This window comes from Girardinichthys multiradiatus, chromosome 19, assembly GCF_021462225.1.
Source record: "Girardinichthys multiradiatus isolate DD_20200921_A chromosome 19, DD_fGirMul_XY1, whole genome shotgun sequence".
NCBI classification, from domain to species: Eukaryota; Metazoa; Chordata; class Actinopteri; order Cyprinodontiformes; family Goodeidae; genus Girardinichthys; species Girardinichthys multiradiatus.
In genome coordinates, this window is record NC_061811.1 from 9,503,088 (window position 1) to 9,526,564 (window position 23,477).

Sequence of the window (23,477 nt, forward strand, 5' to 3'; positions counted from 1 at the left end):
TTGTAGCTCTCTAGTTGTGTATGTGATAGGTTGGAAGACTACCATTATACCCCCAATACTTAAATATTCTATACAGCTGTTATTCTTAAGTTGATTTCATACTTTAAATTTGACAGTAAAAAGGTTTGCAATAAATTCTAATTCATATTAGTTCAGAGAAGCCTAAACTACAACAGTATATTAGTGCCAGGCTAGGAGGTTTTTTTTAAATTACGAGAATAAAGCCGCAACATTGCCAGAATAAATTTGTAGGCTAATATTACGAGAATAAAGTCATACAAAGTACCATGACAACTACAGTACAAATAAAAGACAGTGAGCTAATTCTACTCAAGTACTGCAGATTTAAGGGAAATTTGTCGGAGCCTGGGAGTTTTGTCATGTATTGTTTTTGCCTGTTGCTTACATTTACTCACCACTAGATGCCGCCGGGATCCTCCGGTGTGGAGGGTAGCAGGTGTTCCTCATTTCTACTCATCTGGAGGAGTATAACAAGAAGGAGCTGTCAGCACTCCAACGCCTGAGTGTTTGCCTTTGTGGTAACTTAATCTGGCCAAGCTTTAAGTATTGTGTTCTTGCTAAAGCTTGCAGTAATTTACCTCTTCGTGTGCTCCTTTCTAGGTGAATTCTAGTCCAAGCCTCAAAGCTCCTGCAACTTTCCCCCCTGGCTCAAAGTCTCTGCTTTGAATCCTGCCAAAGTCAAAGTTCCCAAGCTTCCAAGAAATCTACCTTGATCAAGTACTAGCTGACAGCTCAAATTCTTCGTCCTCCAACAAGCGAACCCTGCCCACCCTCCACCTATTTAAATCTACATCAAGCCTCCGGAAATCTAACCAGACTCAGCAGCTGCCTCAACCGTTCTCCCTGGCTCCACATCATCCTCCCTCGTCTAAACCCATCTGCATCTCCAGTAAGCAAGATTCTCAGTCATTCTCTATTGCTTCCCAACCAAACTGCAAAGTTACTTACCCCTTTCATCTCTCCCGTACAGTTTGGTGTCTCTAGACTCGGTTCCGGTTCTATATTCACTACAGTAAAAGTAAAACTTGTTAAACTTTTCTCCTGCCTCCTGAGTGTCTCTCTGCATGTGGGTCAAAACAATTAAACAGACAATGACAAACTTTTATGATAAGAGAACAAATATTTGTTCTCTTGTCATAAAACATTTACCAATTAAGTATAAAGAAGGCAAGGTATGTTTATTTTTATAGCACCTGTAGAAAGTTTATTTTTTGCCAAGACAGGGACCAATGATTGTCACTCAGAATCAGCTTTATTAATATCTTGCAAGAGAGAGCTTTCAAGGTGATTCTCATGGGACCCAGACTCACAGTGGAGGGAGATGAGGTAAAACCTGTTGTAATTCTCTCCTAGACATGTTGACAAAAGAAATTGAATCTTACACAGTGTGGCGTACATGTTATCTCATATAAATGCTTTGGAGAAGGCTGAGGAGCCATCTCTCTAAGACTAAACAGAACCATTTGTCCTAATCCTTGCCATAGATCAAGTCTGTAATGTAACAACACAGTAGGGGTTTGAATACTTTTATCAGATCCTGCAAAGTATTAGGTAGAAAGCAAGGCACTAAAATTGTCTTTAACACACTATTTATACACATGGTAATTAAATGTTCTTTCCAGGAAAACAAAGAAAACACAAAATACTTGATAGAAACACAAAGCATCACATGGAAGCACAACATGTCTCAATGGTAGGACAGGTGTACAATATGCAGAGGTTATGGTCCTCAATGCAGTTGTCCCTGCTTCAATTACTGGCCCTGTGCCAATTGCTGCAGGTCTTCCCCCTTTCTCTCTGCCCTTCTACCTGTCCAGCTGCTAATAAATAAACGCTGCTAGTGTCACAAAATCTAAAATAAAAACATATGCATAAAATAAAGTTATGACAAATGTAAATGGACTGAGTTTATATAAGACTTTTCTAATCATACCGACCTTCACACTAGAGCCACATTCACCCTATCACACTCACATTCATACGACGCGCAGATTGGTAGGCAACATGAGGTTAAGTGCCTTGACCAGGGGCATAACAACATAAACAGGAGGAAGCTGGAATCAAACCCACAACTTTCAGATTTCAAGACAACTACTCTTCCCACTAAGCCACAGTCGCCTGTTTAAGCAAATAAAAAGCTCAGACATGATACAAATTAAATGATGGCAATTTAATGGATCAGCTTTGTGTTCTAATACCTACTTTATTCTAAGAGGGGAAGGTAAAACAGGGAGGATTAATTCAAAGTGTCAGAATCACCTGGATCCATCACCTTTCATCACCAGTACTACCACAAAGGAGCAGGAAATGCACCCTATTTTGTCTGGAAACAAACCATTCACCATTCAAGGAACTGACAAAACTTTTGCAGGTGTGCGGGGAAGCTCTGAGCTGACAGATCAGCTTTTTTTAATTAGCAAAAGGTCGCTCTGAGCAAGCAGGCTCTCCGTTCTGGACAAGTATGTTGATATGACGAGGAAATAAATAAACTTTTCTAAAATATTCTAATTTATTGAATGGGTCTGTAAAACCATGAATACACTGTATATTAGCTTGTTTTGCACCAGCATTTAGGAATGTCGTCCAGGAACTTTTCTCCTGCTCCTCCTACCCGTCTTCTCTGGGTGAAGAGCTGCATGATTCCAGGGAGCAATTCAACTGCATTGCAGTCTCTCTGATGTCAAAATAAGAGCTTCTTCCTCTTCTTCAACATTTCAGATTGTTTGAACAAACTGTAAGTTTGCTTTGTTTTAGTTTAATTTTTTATCTCTTTCTGTTCTCTAATGCAGGGAGAACATGTTCTCTTCTTATTTTAACGCAATGTATCGTTTTTCTATTCTGAAGACTAATCTAGAGGATTGTTTGAGTATGAAAAAAGTCAATGACTTGTGGGTATTTGTTTTCTTCGCAAAAACCGCTTCATGTTTTTAGTGTCTTGAAGTCAACCCTTAGTTTCACCACAAAACTCAGTAACATAAACTTCCTGTTGACTCTGTTGAACTGGATTTGATTCTAGTTAAGTTATATTTAGATGGAGGATATAACTGATTTTTTTAAAGGCTTCCTTAAAATGTACTGGATATGCTCAAAATTTATTATGTTTTTATTTAGGACAAAAACCTCATGATTTCAGTTTATGTCTCTGTAAGAAAAATGACGGCAATAGATTTCTGGAAGCAGTCAAGAACAGAATCCAGCAGAACAGGAGAATCATGTTCTAGACGGATACATTCCTCTGCTGCAGCTATTTCCCAACCTACAACAATTATGTTGTATGGCGAGCCTGACGTTCTGCTCAAAGCACCAATAAGCAACTTTATAGCCAGGACCTGACGACAGAGATAGTAGGCTGTGATGTGTTTATTCATAAAGTTCTATAAAGTGTATATTCTCAATTAATGTTCTGATGAATAGTCTTTGCATGGTGCTGTGTTGGTAAACACCGACACTTTTGGGGAACAAACAGCAACATATTCTGGTGAGGTTGAGCCTCTCACAACCCAGGGTTCAGACCAGGAAGCAGGGTCATAGTTTAACACTCCTCTCTGCAACTTCTGTACTGCTACCCACCCATTACCCTATTAAGACAGTGTCTTGCCCACAGCCAAAATTGAATAGATTAAAAAATTATCTAAAAGGAGGAAATCAGGAAAATCTAATAAGAATAAACACAACTCAGACCAAAAAGAAAAATAAAACAATTAAATGTGGCTTACTGAACATAAGATCTCTCTCTTCAAAGACATTGCTAGTTAGTGACCTGATTTGTGACAATCAGATTGATTTATTTTGCCTCACAGAAACCTGGCTGCAGCAAGAGGATTATGTTACTATAAATGAGTCAACTCCTACTAATTATTTAAATTTTCACATTCCTCGAATTACTGGGCGAGGAGGAGGAGTAGCAACCATCTTTCAGTCCGATTTATTGATTAGCCCCAGACCAATCAATAGCTACAACTCTTTTGAATATTTAATCCTTAGTTTTCCTCATCCAAATTGCAAAGCACTAAAACCTCTTCTGTTTTTTGTTTTGTACCGTCCACCAGGCCCTTACTCTCTATTTTTAGATCAGTTTTCAGACCTTTTATCTGATTTAGTGTTAAATACAGATAAAGTTGTTATAGTGGGGGATTTTAACATTCATGTAGACGCTGAAAGTGATAGCTTAAATATAGCGTTTAATGCTATCTTAGACTCATTTGGCTTTTATCAAAACATTAACAAACCTACCCACCTTTAAAGACTCTGTTCCACTTTTAATTTCCTCATTATCACTGAAAAACACAATGGAGGGCAATAATTCTGTTTCTGCCCCTTCACAAATTGAATCTTTTGTTCATAGTGTTTCTTCATCATTGCGTGATGCATTAGACAATGCAGCCCCCTTGAAAAAGAAGGTAATCATTAATAGGAGGCTAGCTCCTTGGTTTAATTCAGAGCTGCGTACTTTAAAGCACAATGTTAGAAAATTGGAGAGAAAATGGCACTCTACACACCTAGAGGATTCCTACTTAATCTGGAAAAATAGCCTACTGTTTTTTTTTTTAAAACTTCACCAAGCTAGAACAGCTTATTTCTCATCATTAATAGAAGAGAACAAGAATAATCTTAGGTTTCTCTTTAATACAGTTGCTAAACTTACACAGAGTCATAACTCTGTTGAGCCATCCATTCCCTTAGCTCTTAGCAGTCATGACTTTATGGGATTCTTCTTAAATAAAATTGATTCTATTAAAAAGAAAATCTTTGACATACTCCCGAAGATGATTACTTCATCCTCAGCAAGCGAGACAACATTGGAAATAATTGCAGAACTTGATTTGTGTTTGGACTGTTTTGATCCCGTGGAGCTTCCTGAGTTATCAGAAATATTAGCTTCATCTAAACCTTCAACTTGTATGTTAGACCCAATCCCAACCAAATTATTTAAGGAAGTGTTCCCTCTGATTACCAGCCCCATTTTAGATATGATTCATTTATCCTTAGTAAATGGAAATGTACAACAAGCTTTTAAGTTAGCTGTAATTAAACCTTTACTTAAGAAACCTTCGCTTGATCAAGATGACTTGAAAAATTACAGACCTATATCCAATCTTCCATTCTTATCTAACATTCTTGAGAAAATAGTTGTTAATCAAATGTGTGAGCATTTACACAGCAATGACCTGTTTGAAGAGTTTCAGTCAGGCTTCAGAGCTCATCATAGCACTGAAACAGCTCTGCTGAAAGTCACTAATGATATTCTTATGGCCTCAGATAATGGACTTGTGTCTGTTCTGGTTCTGTTAGATCTCAGTGCTGCATTTGATACAGTCGACCATAATATTCTCTTAGAAAGGCTGGAATATGCTTTAGGGATCAGGGGAACAGCGCTAGGCTGGTTTAAATCTTATCTGTGTGACAGATTCCAGTTTGTTCATGTAAATGATAAATCATCTTTAAACTCCAGGGTTAATTGTGGAGTACCACAGGGTTCAGTACTTGGGGCAATTCTCTTTACTATATATATATGCTTCCAATAGGTCAAATTATTAGGCAGCATGGAATAAATTTTCACTATTACGCTGATAATACTCAGCTTTACTTATCCATAAATCCTGATGAGCCCAACCAGTTAGATTGACTACAAGCATGTCTTGAAGATATAAAAACTTGGATGACGTTAAATGTTTTGCTTCTAAATTCAGACAAAACAGAAGTTGTCGTCTTTGGACCAGAGTCTTTAAAAAATGAAACTGCTTAGTCAATCACTTAACCTGGATGGCATTAAATTGACCTCTGATAATAAAGTAAAAAACCTTGGTGTTATTTTTGACCAGGACATGTCATTTAAATCCCATATTAAACAGGTTTCTAGGATTTCCTTCTTTCACCTCCGGAACATTGCCAAAATTAGAAATATTCTATCTAGGAGTGACGCTGAAAAACTAGTCCATGCATTTGTTACTTCAAAGCTGGACTATTGTAATTCTTTACTATCAGGATGTCCACAAAATGCAGTTAAAAGTCTTCAGCTGATTCAAAATGCTGCAGAAAGAGTTCTGATGAAAATTAGAAAGAGAGATCGTATTTCTCCTGTTTTAGCTTCCCTTCATTGGCTCCCTGTTAAATCCAGAATAAAATTTAAAATTCTCCTCCTCACATATAAGCCCTTAATGATCTAGCTCCATCATACATCAGAGATCTGATTGTTCCATATGTTCCTAACAGAGCACTTCGTTCTCAGACTGCAGGTTTACTGGTGGTTCCTAGAGTCTCTAGAAGTAGAATGGGAGGCAGATCCTTTAGTTATCAGGCTCCTCTCCTGTGGAACCAGCTACCAGCTTTAGTCCGTGAGGCAGACACCCTGTCTTCTTTTAAGGCTAGGCTTAAAACTTTCCTTTTTGATAAAGCTTATAGTTAGAGTGGCTTAGGTTATCCTGAGCTATCTTCCTTATTTTTTACCTCCGTCTTCTTCCCTCCTTGTTGGTTGGAGTAAGGGGGAGTCAGGTTTAGCCTAAACCGGCTCAGTTATGGTTGAGGTGCAAACACACCCTCCGTTTCTGCTACCTGTATGACCCCTTCGCGTTTCCAATGGTTATAATCAGTCTGACAGAGAGAGGTATCCCAATCCTTGTGGTTTTTAGAATAACAATGACCATCAGTGGGACCCTTTGTGAGGTGCCTTGAGACGACATTGTTGTAAATAAGCGCCGTTTAACTAAATAATCTGAACGGTAACTATCTGTGTAGTTATGCTGCTATAGGCTTAGGCTGCTGGAGGACATAACGACCACTTTCACCCTCTTCGCTACATTCTCACACTACTCTCCAATTTTGCATTATTTGCTGTTATTTCAGCTTTTAACCTTGTTCTCTCTTTTCTCTTCCTAGAAGCTACACCTGGCCTGACTGTGTCTACCTGTGACACCTTTCTGGAGAAGGGCATTGTCCAAGCTTCTGCTGGCAACAACTTAATGCTCACCCTCTACCGATGATCCACATAGCCCTGTCTTTTAGTGTTTAACCCTTTCTCTCTCCTAGACATGGAAATTGATTGAGCTTCTACTGTGACTAATTATATGTGCTCTCTTTCAGACTCTAACCTTGAAAACTGGCTCAGAGTTTATCTGTTCTTTCTTTCTAAGTGAAACGACTAAAGGAGCTACATCCATTAACATTTACTTTTCCTTCCCATAGAAAGTACTCCTGGATCAGTGCTTCTTTGTTCTCTTTGTGTCTCTGCTCTGTTCTCTCAAACCCCCAGTCGGTCGTGGCAGATGGCTGCTCACACTGAGCCTGGTTCTGCTGGAGGTTTCTTCCTGTTAAAAGGGAGTTTTTCCTCTCCGCTGTCGCTACATGCATGCTCAGTATGAGGGATTGCTGCAAAGTCAACGCCAGTGACTGTCCACTGTCTACATGCTCATCCAGGAGGAGTGAATGCTGCAAGTCACTGACTGGATGCAATCTGCTGGGTTTCCTTAGATAGAAAAACTTTTTATCCAATTTGAATAAAAAGCCAACTCCGACTGCACTGTTCAATTGTTAGGATTAATTGGAATGTATGTACCTGACTGTTGTGAAGTGCCTTGACACAACATGTGTTGTGAATTGGCGCTATATAAATAAAACTGAATTGAATTGAATTGAATTGAAAATAGTGTAGTAATCCTGGATTTAAGTCAGGTGACAAAGTACCTTTCAAGGAGAGTATTTAGCCTGATTTGAAGGTATAATTGACTTATTTTTAAGTAAATTAGCTTACTTGAGACTAAGTCCTAGCTGCATAACAAACCTTTAGACGTTGGTATCCTCTTACTCCCTGAGATCTAACATGTAATCTGATAGGATTTTCTTTCCGAAAGTTGTCCAAAATCTAATGAGTAATATTGAGCCTTATGCTTTAAACACAGATCATTTTTCTCTGTAAGCTGAAATGCTTTCAGATGTTGAACCGAGTTAAAGTTTCTAGGTATTACAGTATATCTATGCTGGCAGCAGCTTCATGACTCCATCTAGTGGATTGATGGTAGAGGTACAGCAGCTTCCTCTGCCTCTTTCTTGTCTCTCTGAATTCAACTAAAGCAAAGAATAAAGCTATCAGCGAAGGAGCTGATGATCTTTCACGGCAAAGCTGACTCAAACAGTAATAAGAGATGATGTGTGGATGACTGATTTGTGTTTCCTCTTCAGATTAAAATGGAAACCATCTGAGCGGATGTGGATGTGAATTTGCCAGCATGGAGCAGAAAAGGAACAAAAGGTCAGATGTCTACAGCTTTTTTCACACATGGTTCATTTATATAAAGAAATAAGACAAAAACTATCAATTTCCAGTATGTTACAGTACCTGATCTCTGCAATAATGTTAGAAACAGCCACACATGTTAATTAGACTAAGGGTGAGATGAAAACCACCTATAGAACAGGGATATTATGGACGGATCAGGACATAGGAAATTACAGCTACTGGAAAACGTCTAGGTCTGAACAGCCAGCTTAAATAAACTAGCAGGTCACACAGCACAATATGTTCAGGTTTGCAGTTTATGACACCGATATTCATTTCCATTGTCTGAAATCATTAATGTGATCAGGATTCAATACACAACAACATAGCCACCCGAATAAATATTTGCATCAAAGTCTCCAGTATGAGTATGAGTTCAAAAAGTGATGATTTATTGGGTCTTATGTCCGGTGAGGAAGAGGAAGTTTGGAGAACTGTTGTTTGACATGTATTGACTTGGAGACCTATCAGACCAGCACCATACCCAGGGATTAATAGAGCTCTCTGTTTAATCAGATAATTACTTTTGAATTTTTACCAATTGTTTGACCAGTAAAAAAATATTTTAGAGTGAGATATTCTCTCATTTCATAAATGTGGGGCACTGTGTCTCTAGTTTTATCTTTCCATTCTACATTTCAAAAGACTGAATGTCACATTTCTATAGAATCTAGTTCAACATCTGTTTTTTGTGCAGGACCAAACAGCTTGAACCTGGACCCAGCAATGTATCCCTAAGCAGTGATTTTTCCAAGGACTGGGGTCCTAACTTTAGATCAGAGCCACCTTCATCCTCAGAGAGGTGAGCTGTTTGTGACTGTGTGATTATTATATATCTGTACGAAACTGTTCAATAGCATGAGGTTCAACTGATTAAAGGAACATTACAGATTAAACTTTGTGTACTTAAAACTAGCTGATCGATTGATTTAGTAAATGTTTGACACTTTCAAAACACTTTCATCTGACAAATTACCAATTATACAGTTTTTAAACTATATTAGATTATATGAAAACTAATTAAATTGCAGTCAGCGGAAATATTTGGTGGGTTCTGATAAGTTAAGTTAAACCAATACATTGTATCTTTGACTGATGCATGTCTGAATGTGATTGTATGACTGGATTGTTTTAGAATGAGTTGTGTTGATTTACATATAATTTGCACTCAACTGTAAAGTGCTTTGAGATGATGTTTGTTGAGAACTGCTGCTACATAATTAAATTGAAATAAGGTGAACAGTAAAATCTTTGAAGCATATTTAAGTATTTACGCAAACAGATTTACTGACTGTACGCCAATGTGTTCTTCTTTCAGGTCACTTCAGGGACTGAAACGTAAACATGAACCAGAATTTGAACCTAGCTGTCAGTCGACAGAGACGTTTTATTTTCCATCCGTCCAAACCTCTCCTTCAAAGAGGTGCGCTGTTTCTAACCGCTGTGCCTGTGTGAAATGATTTCATTTCTGCATGGCAGCATAGGTTCAGCAATGTTTTACACACATTTTACAAGAAAATAAGCCGTTTCATTGACACAGAAATGGTCATTGATGTATAGATTTATGGTGTTTGCACTAAAATATGTTGAAATATTGACGTAAAAGCATTGAAGATTACTGTGTTCTTGAAAGCCTGGCTTTTTCACTGACATTTCTGTTTATATTTAACAAAATTGGAAATCATACAAGGAGTAAAATATTCTGAGTTATAAACCAGGCTGAATGAATATGAAAAGGAAATTATTTCTGTTTGTAAATTATTTTACAGCTACACTGATTCTTATGCAAGCTAGGGCATCATGACCTTTTCTTTTGAGTGTTTAAAGATAATTACACTCATTCATTTTTCATTTCTCAGGCAAACAGAATTTTGCTGAATCTGTTTCAACAACTGCTTTTTTTATCAGGATGCACCAGGAATTCAATGCTGAACCAAATTATGATCCCAGCTGTCTGTCCTTTGCAAGTGATATTTCCAAGGACAGAGCTCCTAACTTTAGATCAGAGCAACCTTCATCCGCAGAGAGGTGAGCTGTTTGTGACTGTTTGAAAAGAAATGATTATATATCTGTATGGGACTGTTCAATAGCGTGTGGTTTGGTTTAATACCAGAACATCAGAGATTAAACAATGTACTAATTGACTGATTGATTTTATTTTATTTGTTTTGAATTTTTGACTCTTTCAAAACACCAATTGACCGATTGCCAATTATTCTGTTTTCAAATTATTTTACTGAATAAAGTGATTCATGATGTTTGCATTGAAATGTATTGAAATATTGATGTAAAAGCATCAATTCCAACAAAATTTTTTTTAATCAAGATGGACCAGGACTTCAATCCTGAACCTGATCATGAACTCAGCTGTCTGTCCTTCGCAAAAGATTTGTCCAAGGACTGAGATCCTAAATTTAACTTAGAGCATCCTTCTCCACCAGAGAGCAGAGCTGTCTTTAACTGACTCATGTATGCTGATTTAGTGGATGATTTTTTTTCAACATGTTTTTCACATGAGCTCACTGTTGTGAAACTGTGTGTAAGTTTTCTGCAAACAGTGAAAGCGTAAAGACTGACGGTTGTCGGATGTGTCATGGAAGCTGCAACATCACGGTTAACACCACCGATGGTTGATCTCAGGCCATCGGTAACTAATAAGTCTCTGACCCTAAAGATCTATTATTTTCAGTCAGACATTTATGTTCTCTAAGGCAACATGATCCACCAGCCACTATGAGCAGGAGCATTCAATGATTATGTTTGAATGAAAACTGAGAGGAAGAAGCCTATCAAGAAGAACATAAAGCCACCTTTGTAGCCACTGATCTACTCACACCATTCAACATTTTTGTAGAAAGACTAACTCTGACATGACCAAATTCATCGCTGCAAGACTACCTTGCTAAACCTGAGGAGATTTTAGCTGAATATTGCCTTGTTTCTATAAACAATGCATTTCAATGAGTTTCAAAGTCCAGAAAGTGCTGGGTGAAGACTTCAGATTTTCTGGATTTCTGTTTTAGATTCCTTCACTCACAGCTGAAGTGTACCTATGATAAAAATCAAAAGACTTCTACATGCTTTACAAGTGGGAAAACTTGCAAAATCAGCATTGTATCAAATATTTGTTCTTCCCACTGTAGATCTGGATACCTAATTGATAAACAGCATCATTCAACAGGTCACGTTGACTCCTTTTGAATTTAAGTTTCCCTTCACTGAAAATTTTTAGGATGCTGTTTCTTATGCCATGTGTGCTGGTGTACCTAAAACTGTGTGTTACACGGATCTAAACTTAGCTTCAGTCAGACAACATTTATGTAAATATTTAAATACATTGTTATTGGCCAATATTGTACGAGTGTTAGTTTGGTGTCTTTTATCATCTACTTCAGGCTTTCTTTCACTTGCACATTCAAATGAACTTTACATTAATGAACTTGTCTCTGTGTGGGCAGATAATGTGAGCTAATTTTGTATGATTCCTGCACAGAGTGGACCAGCAGAGCTCAAGGGTTCCCAGTGGCGAATCTGCAAAGCACCATGAACAACAGCTGGAGTATACATTTGAGGTCTATACATGTACAACAACTACTTTATGTTTGTCCTGTTCAGAAACATCTCCATCCTGTGCTTTGGAGACCACAGTTTTATCAGTCTTTCCAATCTAATATCTGGCACCGTGGAGTCTGTGGAGTCATTCATTTATTAATTTGTTCCAGCTGCTGGAGAAAGAGATTGTCTCTTATGTGAAGAGCGAGCTGAAGAGAATCCAGAAAGTTCTTGGTCCAGACCACACAGAATCTTTAGACAGTCAGTGGGAGGAGGAAGAGGTGCTGGGCAATGAGGATGAAGAGCAGAGGAGCAACCAAGAGGCACTTTTAAAGATCACACTGAACTTCCTAAAGACATTGAAAAAAAAAAAGCTGGCTGACCGTCTGCAGAACAGTAAGAGGATTTCTACAAATATTACACATGCTGAAGATGTTATTTCCTGAAGATGTTTCATCTCTTATCTGTACACAGTTAAAGAGAGAGAGTTTTGGACCTGATGTACAACATCTTTAGGAAACAAGGAAATCAGTTTTCCTTTTATTCAGCCACTTTAGACTATAGATGCAAAGTCCCAGGACATAGGATGCAAAGTTTATATACTTTTTATTTTTTAAATTAATAATTACAGAATACTTATGTTTGTGTTTATTTAGAACTTTTTACTGCAGTTTCCCAACGTCAACTTAAATCATCTCTGAAGAAGAAGTTCCAGTGTGTGTTTGAGGGGGTTGTTAAAGCAGGAAACCCAATTCTTCTGGAGCAGATCTACACAGAGCTCTACATCACAGAGGGAGGAAGTGGACACGTCAATGAAGAACATGAAGTCAGACTGATTGAAGCAGCTTCCAGGAAACCACACAGACCAGAAACAACAATCAGACAAGAAGACATCTTTAAACTCCCACCTGGAAGAGATCAACCAATCAGAACCGTGATGACCAAGGGAGTGGCCGGCATCGGGAAAACACTCTTAACCCAGAAGTTTGTACTAGACTGGGCTGAAGATAAGGTCAACCAGGACATCCACTTCATATTTCCATTCACATTCAGAGAGTTGAATCTGCTAAAAGATCAAAAGTTCAGCTTGGTGGAACTTGTTCATCACTTCTTTAGTGAAACAAAAAAAATCTGCACATTCGAAGACTTCCAGGTTCTGTTCATCTTTGATGGCCTGGATGAGTGTCGACTTCCTCTGGACTTCACCAACGAGAAGATCCTGACAGATGTTACAGAGTCCACCTCAGGGGAAGTTCTGCTGACAAACATCATCAGGGGGAATCTTCTTCCTTCTGCTCGCCTCTGGATAACTACAAGACCTGCAGCAGCCAATCAGATCCCTCCTGAGTGTGTTGGCATGGTAACAGAGGTCAGAGGGTTCACTGACCCACAGAAAGAGGAGTACTTCAGGAAGAGATTTACAGATGAGGAGCAGACCAGCAAGATTATCTCCCACATCAAGTTATCACGGAGCCTCCACATTATGTGCCACATCCCAATCTTCTGCTGGATCACTGCTACGGTTCTGGAGGATGTGCTGAAAACAAAACAGGGAGGACATTTGCCAAACAGTCTCACTGAGATGTACATCCAGTACCTGGTAGTTCATACCAAAGTAAAGACAGTAAAGTATGATGAGGGGAAAGAAACTGATCCACTTTGGAGTCCAGATAGCAAGATGATGATTGAGTCTCTGGGAAAACTGGCTTTTGAGCAATTGCAGAAAAGAAACCTGATCTTCTATGAAGCAGACCTTGCAGAGTGTGGCATCGATATCAGAGCAGCTTCAGTGTACTCAGGAGTTTTCACACAGTTGTTCAAAGAGGAGAGAGGACTATACCAGCACAAGGTGTTTTGCTTCGTCCATCTGAGTGTTCAGGAGTTTCTGGCTGCTCTCTATGTCCATCTGACCTTCATCAACTCCTGTCTTAATGTGATGGAAGAAAAACAAGTAACCTCTAAGATTTCTTCATTTTATAAGAAACCAAAACTAATAAATCTCCATCAGAGTGCCATTAAAAAGACCTTAAAAGATCCAAATGGACATCTGGACTTGTTCCTCCGCTTCCTCTTGGGTCTTTCAGTACAAACAAATCAGAATCTTCTACAGGGTTTGGTGACACAAACAGGAAGTAATTTACAGAACAATCAGGAAACAATCCAGTACATAAAGAAAAGTATCGGAGAGAATATGTCTCCAGAGAAAAGCATCAACCTGTTCCACTGTCTGAATGAACTGAATGATCATTCTCTAGTGGAGGAAATCCAACAATCTCTGAGTTCAGGGAGTCTATCTACAGAGAAGTTATCCCCTGCACAATGGTCAGCTCTGGTCTTCATCTTACTGTCATCAGAAGAAGATCTGGATGTGTTTGACCTGAGGAAGTTCTCAGCTTCAGAGAAGGTTCTTCTGAGGCTGCTGCCAGTGGTCAAAGCCTCCAACAAAGCTCTGTACGTATACTTGTAGTCAAACGTACACATTTTCAAAATACATTTATTTCTGGCTAACAAAGGAAATTTTATATTAAGACAATTTTAGTTTAATTTAATTAAAATCTGAATTTAAATGAAAATTTACTGGCATTATCATTTATTCATTATTTATGTTTAAATAAATTTTATCATTGCTGATACACAGCGGACCTTTCAGCTAGGTTTAGCTGCAACAAAATAAACTCTCAAAGAGCTGTTAGTATTTTCCCCAGTGGTCATATGATCATTATTAGTTTCTGGCTTAATGAGAAAAGTGTTCACTGGTAATCACAAGGTTATGAGTTTGATAACTTCCCCCACAACCGGTTAAAGTATTCTTGGGCAAGACATTAAACCTCAAGATGCCAACCAGTCTGTGCTTTGGTGTGTAAATGGTTGAATGTGTGTTGAATTGTAAAAGCACTTTCAGTGGGCAGTAGTGGGCAGTGACTAGAAAAGTGCTTTACAAGTTCAGTCAATTTACCATTTCAGTCACTTTGAATATTATCAACAATATGTTGTAGTAATGGAATATGCCACCACTTGTAGAAGGTAGCTAACAAAATGTGTTTAGGTTACTCGACAATTGCTGCACGTAATCTACAACTTTATACAAGCAATCAAAATACAGTATAATAAAAATGTGCAAATACAGAATTCACATTTTCCCTTGCAAGGTATATGTAGACCATTACCATTATGTCCCAGTTCACAAGAAAGACATCACAGCACTTTGCAACACCAACAACCAATCAACCAAATTAAGTTGGAGTTTGAACATTTATTTTACTGCTCAAGTTAATGTACATTTTTTTATTTTTTTTTATTTTACTTTTAGGCTTGGTGGCTGTAACCTCTCAGAAGAAAGCTGTAAATATTTGTCCACAGTTCTCAGCTCACAGTCCTCCAGTCTAAGAGAGTTGGACTTGAGTAACAACGACCTGTTCGATACAGGAGTGGAGTTTCTATCGGAAGGGCTGAAGAGTCCACAGTGCAAACTGGACATTCTAAGGTCAGGATCACAACTTGCCAGGAAACACTCTTCCATCTGTATCTCTCTTTAGTGATTCCTGCTTCTGGATACTCTAAACAGTTTATTAAACTAAAATTTAACCTTCTCTCGCATATTTTTCTTCTGCAAATGTAAAGCCCTGCTATGAAATTTTATCTAAACTACATTTACTCTGTCCATCTTATTCCTTTGACTTATGATGCTTTGCTTGATTTGCGCTCAACTTGGAGACCAGCATTCTTACATGTAAACAAATGATCTGCTGCAAAGCTCCTGCAAATATGTGGTAACATTAATCTTTACAGTTTAAATGGGATACTATACGCAGTGATCTTAAGATCACACCTCATTGGGCTTGGGTGAAAGAGTCATTGTCATTAAAATGCAAATGACAGGCTACTCATGTGTTGTGGGACCAGTCATGTAATTACAATAATATAAAGATAAAAATATAACTTACTTTGATATGGAGATTTCTATGCTTTTAATTCTACTAAGGCGAAGGTGCATTGGTATGTTTTAAAGGGACACTTTTCTGTATTAGGTTTTGGATACAGTCAATGATGGAAAACAGAATGTCATGCACTGATTAGTTTTTACCCAAATCATAAAAGGATGGTGCTACATTACTCTTGTATATTTAAACCTAAAATCAAACCAGATATCCACTAAGCAGTGCTGATAATATTCCTTAAAATCCAAAGTTTTTCTGTGGTGGTTGGTTCTAGCCCAACCAAAACACTGGGTTTAGAATTTTTCTCCAAGGGCTTTTAGTTGAAAAAGGGATACGACCTAACATCCAAGATCTTCAGTAGTCACTTCAGATTAAAAATTTTCAACCACATTTGTCTTTGTTCTTCTTGTGTTAGTAAACAATGGAAGCAGAACAAGGTTGTAGAAACAATTCTGTTTCACTTTGGATGCATGTTCACTACACACTTGAGGGCACAAATTAAATTTCGTCCAACTAAAGATCCAGCCCGGTACAGTGAAACAAGTACTGCAGCTCTGCAGCGGTGTGTGTGATTATGAAAACAGACAACAAAAAACATATTAAGCTCAACCTGTAAAGTGTTAACTTGAAAAAAGCAATCCAACAAAAACACAGCAAAATAAGGTGGATAAATCAATGCTAGCTAGGTGACACTCTCGCACCAACACCGACAATTTATATTTTAACTGGCTGTTCACTCTTCAGCAACTGTAAAGGCTTGTACATACTCTAAGAGAACAAAGAAATATGTTCTATTGAAGTAGTAAGAGCTAAGTGAATTGTGTCCTGAACATTTCATACACAATCAAAATCAGCAGGTGCTCTAGCCAAAAATAAGGGCCCCCATCGCCAAAGGTATTCATAAAATAAAAAAAATTAAACAAAACACTATAGGATATGTTTATGCTTTTGTAGCCTCGCTTTTATTGGCATTATCCTGCAAAATTAGCAAAGGAAACAAATCAATGTTGTGCTGTGCATAATAATCAAGAGTGACTCACTGAATCTCTATGAAGCGGAGAACACTGCTTTCTGACAGAATTGAAGCATTACACTAATAATATATCTTTACCAATATCATAATACACTATATTGCCAAAAATATTTGTCTGTCTACTTTTACATGTACATCACTTTGACAACATCCAAATCTTAATCTAGAAGGTCCAATTTGTTGCTGGACCCTCTGTTAACAATAGCAACTTTAACTATTCTGTAACCATCTTCCACTAGGTTTAGGGGTGTGTAGATGAGAAAATCAGAACTGAAGCCTGCACTCTAATTCATCCCAAAGGTTTTTAAAAAGGTTGAGGTCAGGAAAGCCATGGAAGTGATTAAAACATTAGAATTCATTGATTTGGTGGCGTGACCCAATACTTTTGGCAATATAGTTTACCTCACCACAGTGTCATGTAGTACTACTTAAGACCTACCTTTCATTTCAAATCAAAAACCCCTTTCGGGTGATGACAATTGGCCTTTTATTATGCTAATAAAATCCAATAGACAGCTAAGTAACAGCTTGCTATTTATTCATAACTTTTTGTGTGCTGCTCTATATCATAGAGCATTATAGTTAGCCTTCTACATATATTAGTTTGCAACGTTAATTACTTAGCAAAATGATTACTTAACTGTTAAAATAGAAATGTTCACATGAAAAGAACTCATTGACTGAAGGTGACATTTCCTACATGTTTTGGCCAGGATGCTATAATTCTAAAATATTGTAAATATTGTTTTTTTCTGGGAAACACTGGGCCAGAAGCCACATACTGTTTTCAGTGATGCTATGAGGATTGTGGTTAATTTTGCCAAAACGCTGCAGAATTCTCACAAGAACTCAGATAAATGCCCATCAAATATCAAAACACTTTTGGGGGTAATAGATGGCAGAAAGGGTCATCTTTATTTTTAAATATTGATGAATGAAGAAAAAAATTGGACTTCAGCAGAAAGGGCACTTTTTTCATCCAGGGCAAATGGGCAGGTGTTTGAGCATCTTTAGAGGTTTGTCTGTGCACATGCCCTTTCAAAGGTTATAATTTAAAAACATTAAGCATCATTCATAACCTACAGAGTGTTGGACTGTTTGTTTTGCTATTATACCTCCCAGTATCGTCTGCTACTACACCTCCCAGCATGCGTTGAGGTTAACAGGAAGTGGGTGTTGTAGGGGTTAAGCATGCGAACCATGTACGGAGGACTTAGTCCTCGACGTGGCTGTCCTGGGTTCGAGTCCCGGACCTGCCGACATTTGCTGTATGTCCCTAGCTTCACCATTGCTTTTTCTCCCGCCGGAAACTGAGAAGCGGTTACTACGCAACAGAGGCACGCATTGTTCTGGAGAAGAAACTCACAAGCCAACTGTTTTTGAGTTTGTTTCGGACATATAGCAAATCTCCAAGACGACACCAAGTAATTCCGTTCTGGTTTTATTTCTGTTAGTACGATAGAAATAGCTTGGACAGGATAGAGTAGGATTTTAGGGCTATTTAGAATAGCCACTTATTGAAGTCCAATGTGTTCTAATTTGTATGTGCATACAATGTCTTATTGAAGCTTTGACCGCTGTTGGACTCTGAAAGCCGCCGTGCTTTGAAGCTGTGTGTATCTCACTATGTTTTGAACACCTGAGCGCAGACTCAGGTGAACTTTAAAGTTGGACTGCTAGAACCTCATGGTGGAGCATTCAGTTCCATTGTCTTCACTCTTAGTGTTTTTCCACTGGTAGCCGCCTAAAAGTTTTACGACCCTTTGTGTTTCACTGAAGTCCAACATTTGGGGTTTTATGACTGTGATGTTGTTTTATCTTGTTTGGTTAATTATTTTACCCCTTTTTGTGTAGACGTTTGCATGCTTGATTAGGTGAAGATTATTGAATCAGAATAGCTATGTGGATCAGGGCTGTTTATTTAATAAATATTCACATAGATAAAGAGAAAGCATTTGTGTTTATTTTGAGCAAAAGCGATTTATCTGTAAAAATAAGGTCTAAGTTCCCCACCTTCGATGAAACGGTTGATTAAATAGTGACATTTAGCATGGTTTTTGGTTAATAATTATCAATTATTCAAAATAATTTACCAATTGTAATTATTAAAGGCTTTGAGCCCATAATCAAAACACCAGAGGAAATCTTTGATTTCTATTCGCAAGTAATGATTTTTGGTTAAGAAATTATTTTCTGAATTGTGATTTTAAATTATAGTTTTTGATAAACATTAATTAATCAATAATCATAATCCTTAAAAGAATATAATTTTTTTCTTTAATCTATCTTTAAATGACCAGTATAACTATGTTTTATCCCTGTTTGATCACACCTGAAGTACGGATTCTACTGTAATGTGATCATCTTTAAATAACTTGTATTTCTGCAGGTTGTCAGGCTGTCTAATAACAGAAGAGAGCTACCATTCTCTGGCCACAGCACTGAGCTCCAACTACTGCCATCTGAGAGAGTTGGACCTGAGCTTCAATCATTTAGGAGCCTCAGCAGAAAAACTTCTGTCAGATAACAGGGAAAATTCAGAATGGAGACTGGAAACACTCAGGTAGACCCATAGAGAGATCTATTGCAGACATAATATACAGTACAGGTGAAACAGCTTGCGATTCACTCAGCTCCTGTCCATATATAAATATCCTTAGGTTTTATCGAAAGCTAGTGGACACACTGAACATAAAACTTAGAGTGTTTGTTAAACACTAACAAAGACATACAGGAGTTGGACAATGAAACTGAAACACCTGTCATTTTAGTGTAGGAGGTTTCATGGCTAAATTGGACCAGCCTGGTAGCCAGTCTTCATTGATTGCACATTGCACCAGTAAGAGCAGAGTGTGAAGGTTCAATTAGCAGGGTAAGAGCACAGTTTTGCTCAAAATATTGAAATGCACACAACATTATGGGTGACATACCAGAGTTCAAAAGAGGACAAATTGTTGGTGCACGTCTTGCTGGCGCATCTGTGACCAAGACAGCAAGTCTTTGTGATGTATCAAGAGACACGGTATCCAGGGTAATGTCAGCATACCACCAAGAAGGACGAACCACATCCAACAGGATTAACTGTGGACGCAAGAGGAAGCTGTCTGAAAGGGATGTTCGGGTGCTAACCTGGATTGTGTCCAAAAAGCATAAAACCACGGCTGCCCAAATCACAGCAGAATTAAATGTGCACCTCAACTCTCCTGTTTCCACCAGAACTGTCCGTCAGGAGCTCCACAGGGTCAATATACACGGCCGGGCTGCTATAGCCAAACCTTTGGTCACTCATGCCAATGCCAAACGTCGGTTTCAATGGTGCAAGGAGCGCAAATCTTGGGCTGTGGACAATGTGAAACATGTATTGTTCTCTGATGAGTCCACCTTTACTGTTTTCCCCACATCCGGGAGAGTTACGGTGTGGAGAAGCCCCAAAGACGCGTACCACCCAGACTGTTGCATGCCCAGAGTGAAGCATGGGGGTGGATCAGTGATGGTTTGGGCTGCCATATCATGGCATTTCCTTGGCCCAATATTGTGCTAGATGGGCCCATCACTGCCAAGGACTACCGAACCATTCTTGAGGACCATGTGCATCCAATGGTTCAAACATTGTATCCTGAAGGCGGTGCCGTGTATCAGGATGACAATGCACCAATACACACATCAAGACTGGTGAAAGATTGGTTTGATGAACATGAAAGTGAAGTTGAACATCTCCCATGGCCTGCACAGTCACCAGATCTAAATATTATTGAGCCACTTTGGGGTGTTTTGGAGGAGCGAGTCAGGAAACGTTTTCCTCCACCAGTATCACGTAGTGACCTGGCCACTATCCTGCAAGAAGAATGGCTTAAAATCCCTCTGACCACTGTGCAGGACTTGTATATGTCATTCCCAAGACGAATTGATGCTGTATTGGCCGCAAAAGGAGGCCCTACACCATACTAATAAATTATTGCGGTCTAAAACCAGGTGTTTCAGTTTCATTGTCCAACCCCTGTATATGTCCATGTGTGATTCATTCTGACAAATGATTTTGTTATATTGTTATTGCATAAATTTCCCTGCATAATCGCCTCTGCAAATATCTTCTGCGTATTATTTATAGGAAATTGTGAAGTTGTGTTTACTCACAAACCCTTAGTAGTAATGGCTGTTCTTCACTTGAATTGGATCTTTGACAGCTTACGGTTTCCAAACAGAAGTTTATCAATTGTAGGTCATACTTCTTTTAGAAAACTCCACCACATCAAACTATGGTGTAATGTAATGTAAGTATGTAAGTAAATAGGTTTTATTTATATAGGATATTTCTCAGACTGCAGTCACAGTAAAAAGTGCTTCACAGTAAAAATACAGGTAAAGCAACATTTAAAAAAACAAATAAAGTTAATGCATCATAACAACAGTCTGTCATAAGAGCCCCCGCTAGGTTTAAATGCTTGTTTTTAACAAGTGAAGAGATTTTAGGACAGGGGTAATGTGGGGGGTAATGTGAGCTCTGGTGTTAGTGCACGTCAGGATCCTTGCAGCCGAGTTCTGGACCAGCTGGAAACGGGCCACCTCCTTCTTGTTTAGAAGTGAATATACTATTACAGTAGTCTAAACCTGATGAAACAAAAGCATGAATTAACATGTCAAGCTCGTTGTTGAGACAGTTGATCGGAGCTTGGCGATACTCCACAGCTGGAAGAAGCAGGTCTTTAAAAGTTGTTTAAGATGGTGTTCTAGAGACATTGCTTCTTTAAAAATGACTCCTAGATTTCTCACATTAGGTTTTGATGCCTGAGTAAGGCTGCCTAGGTGCTGCTTAATGCCAGGAATACCGCTATCTGTGGCAATAAAGAGACTCTCAGTTTTATGTTGCAACCACAGGACAGAGACTTGCTCCATTCAAACATTATATGCCTCTTTTCTCAGTGCAAACCAATTTGTGTCCAAGACCCTCCGTTAACATATTGTTTACCTGCTGAAAGAGACTGTTGGCCATACATTCACACTTTACCCCCTTCCCTCATCTTTTCTCATTTCAGACTGAAGCCTGCAGGAGGAAAATGGTTGTCAAAAGGTTTGAAAAAATGTAAGTATTGTTTTCATGACGGCAAAGCAACACAAAACCACATTCAAGATGTCCAATCATTCACTTCGGTGTTGTCCAAGAGTCAAAAATGATCAATAATTGCTGATGACTTGTGTTTGTTCTCTCTTCTTTAGATTCCTGTAACTTCACAATTGACACAAACACAGTAAGCAAAGATCTCATACTATCTGACCGAAACAGGAGGGCAACAAATGGGGAAGTGGACAATCCATATCCTGATGGTCCAGAGAGATTTGATGTTCCTCAGTTGCTTTGTCCAAATATAAAGGAAAACCGTTGTTACTGGGAGGTCAAATGGAAAGGCGAGGTTTTCATATCTGTGAGTTACAAAGGAATTAGCAGGAAAGGAGACAGTGATGACTGTGTATTAGGAGGGAATAATCAGTCCTGGAGTCTAAGCTGCTCTGATGATGATGGTTACTCTGTCTGGCACAATAATGAGAAAACACCCTGCACCTCCTCCTCTGTCTTTGAAAAAGTAGCAGTGTATGTGGATTGTGATGCTGGTATTCTGTCCTTCTATTGTGTCTCCTCTGACAAACTGTTCCACCTCCACACCTTCAACACATCGTTTACTGAACTTCTGCATCCTGGGTTTGCAGTATGGACTCCCGGTTCCACTGTGCTCCTGTGTTGAGAGTAAAAACCTCCTCCTGTCAGAGAAGTCTTTTGACACTTATCTAACGACAAAAAAGTCTGTCTTCAAGAGCTCGAAGGAAAAAAAAGATTTTTCCAGATGTGTGACTGTTTAATGGTATTTTTTACCATTGTTGACCAAAAAAGATAAGCAGTTCCTGGAAGATTAACAAGAGAACCCAGACAGCACCGTACTTTAATGACGATTGTTTAAAATTACAGATGTATTGCTTTCAGTGTTGAGAATAAATGTGTGTCACTAAACTATATCAACAGGTCATTTTTACATCAAACTGGATATTTTATGTAACATGTTTTATGTAAAAATGTCTAACAGGGAAAGAATTACTTTAGACATCTAGTTATACTATAAGTTTTGATTTTAACTGTGTAACTTACTATATATCTTATATTTTGATCACTATGTGGTGTCTTTACTTTTCTCTATAAGTGGTGTTTCCTAAAATGTCCTATGATTGTTGGTTAACTGAAATTATGTCTCATTAACAAATGTATAAAACAAAGAATGATGATCAGGTATTGTTCCAGTAGAAAAACTACTGTATAAGCTCGTTAAAATTGCAATATGTAAACTGAGCATGTTTCCTAATTACAATTTTGCAAATATTTTTATTATGTTTTTAGTTTTCTAACTGTCTTTTTATCTTTTCATACACACACATACATATACATAATTAGATTTTTTATTACTATTATTTCATTATGTTCTAAAACTTAAAAAAGTACACAGTTTAGGACTGGGTGGAGATTAGTTTAGATTTTTTTCAATTCGTAAAATAGTATAAGTAGGCAAAGTCAATCTCTAGATAGATAGAACACACAACAGTATAACTACTTGAAAATGTTCAAGAAATGTGTAAATGCGATTGTGCCCATATTTGAGAATAAAACATGTCTAAATCA

The 23,477-nt window shown here is 38.2% G+C and overlaps 1 protein-coding gene across 2 annotated transcripts; it reads left to right on the plus strand.

Moving 5' to 3' along the window:
• The first annotated feature begins 428 nt into the window (after window positions 1–428).
• Window positions 429–23,477, plus strand: LOC124885007 (NLR family CARD domain-containing protein 3-like). 2 transcript variants are annotated; one of them, XM_047393137.1, is made up of 13 exons: window positions 429–539; window positions 622–910; window positions 8,197–8,266; window positions 8,991–9,095; window positions 9,612–9,716; window positions 10,202–10,321; window positions 11,787–11,865; window positions 12,016–12,241; window positions 12,502–14,296; window positions 15,156–15,329; window positions 19,206–19,379; window positions 21,850–21,896; window positions 22,031–23,477. In XM_047393137.1, exons 3-13 carry the CDS (start codon window positions 8,244–8,246, stop codon window positions 22,552–22,554), a joined length of 3,372 nt encoding a protein of 1,123 aa, XP_047249093.1. In that variant the 5' UTR covers window positions 429–539; window positions 622–910; window positions 8,197–8,243; the 3' UTR covers window positions 22,555–23,477. The 2 variants fall into 2 exon arrangements, with proteins under 2 accessions (XP_047249093.1, XP_047249092.1); XM_047393136.1 differs by lacking the exons at window positions 429–539; window positions 622–910 and adding an exon at window positions 2,677–2,755.

Excerpts from the sequence above, each read along its gene's own strand:
- LOC124885007 (XM_047393137.1), top strand. The coding sequence starts at position 8,244 with ATGGAGCAGAAAAGGAACAAAAG. Across the intron at positions 8,267-8,990 it reads GAGCAGAAAAGGAACAAAAG|GACCAAACAGCTTGAACCTG; the intron begins GTCAGATGTCTA and ends TTTTTTGTGCAG. Across the intron at positions 12,242-12,501 it reads GGCTGACCGTCTGCAGAACA|AACTTTTTACTGCAGTTTCC; the intron begins GTAAGAGGATTT and ends GTGTTTATTTAG.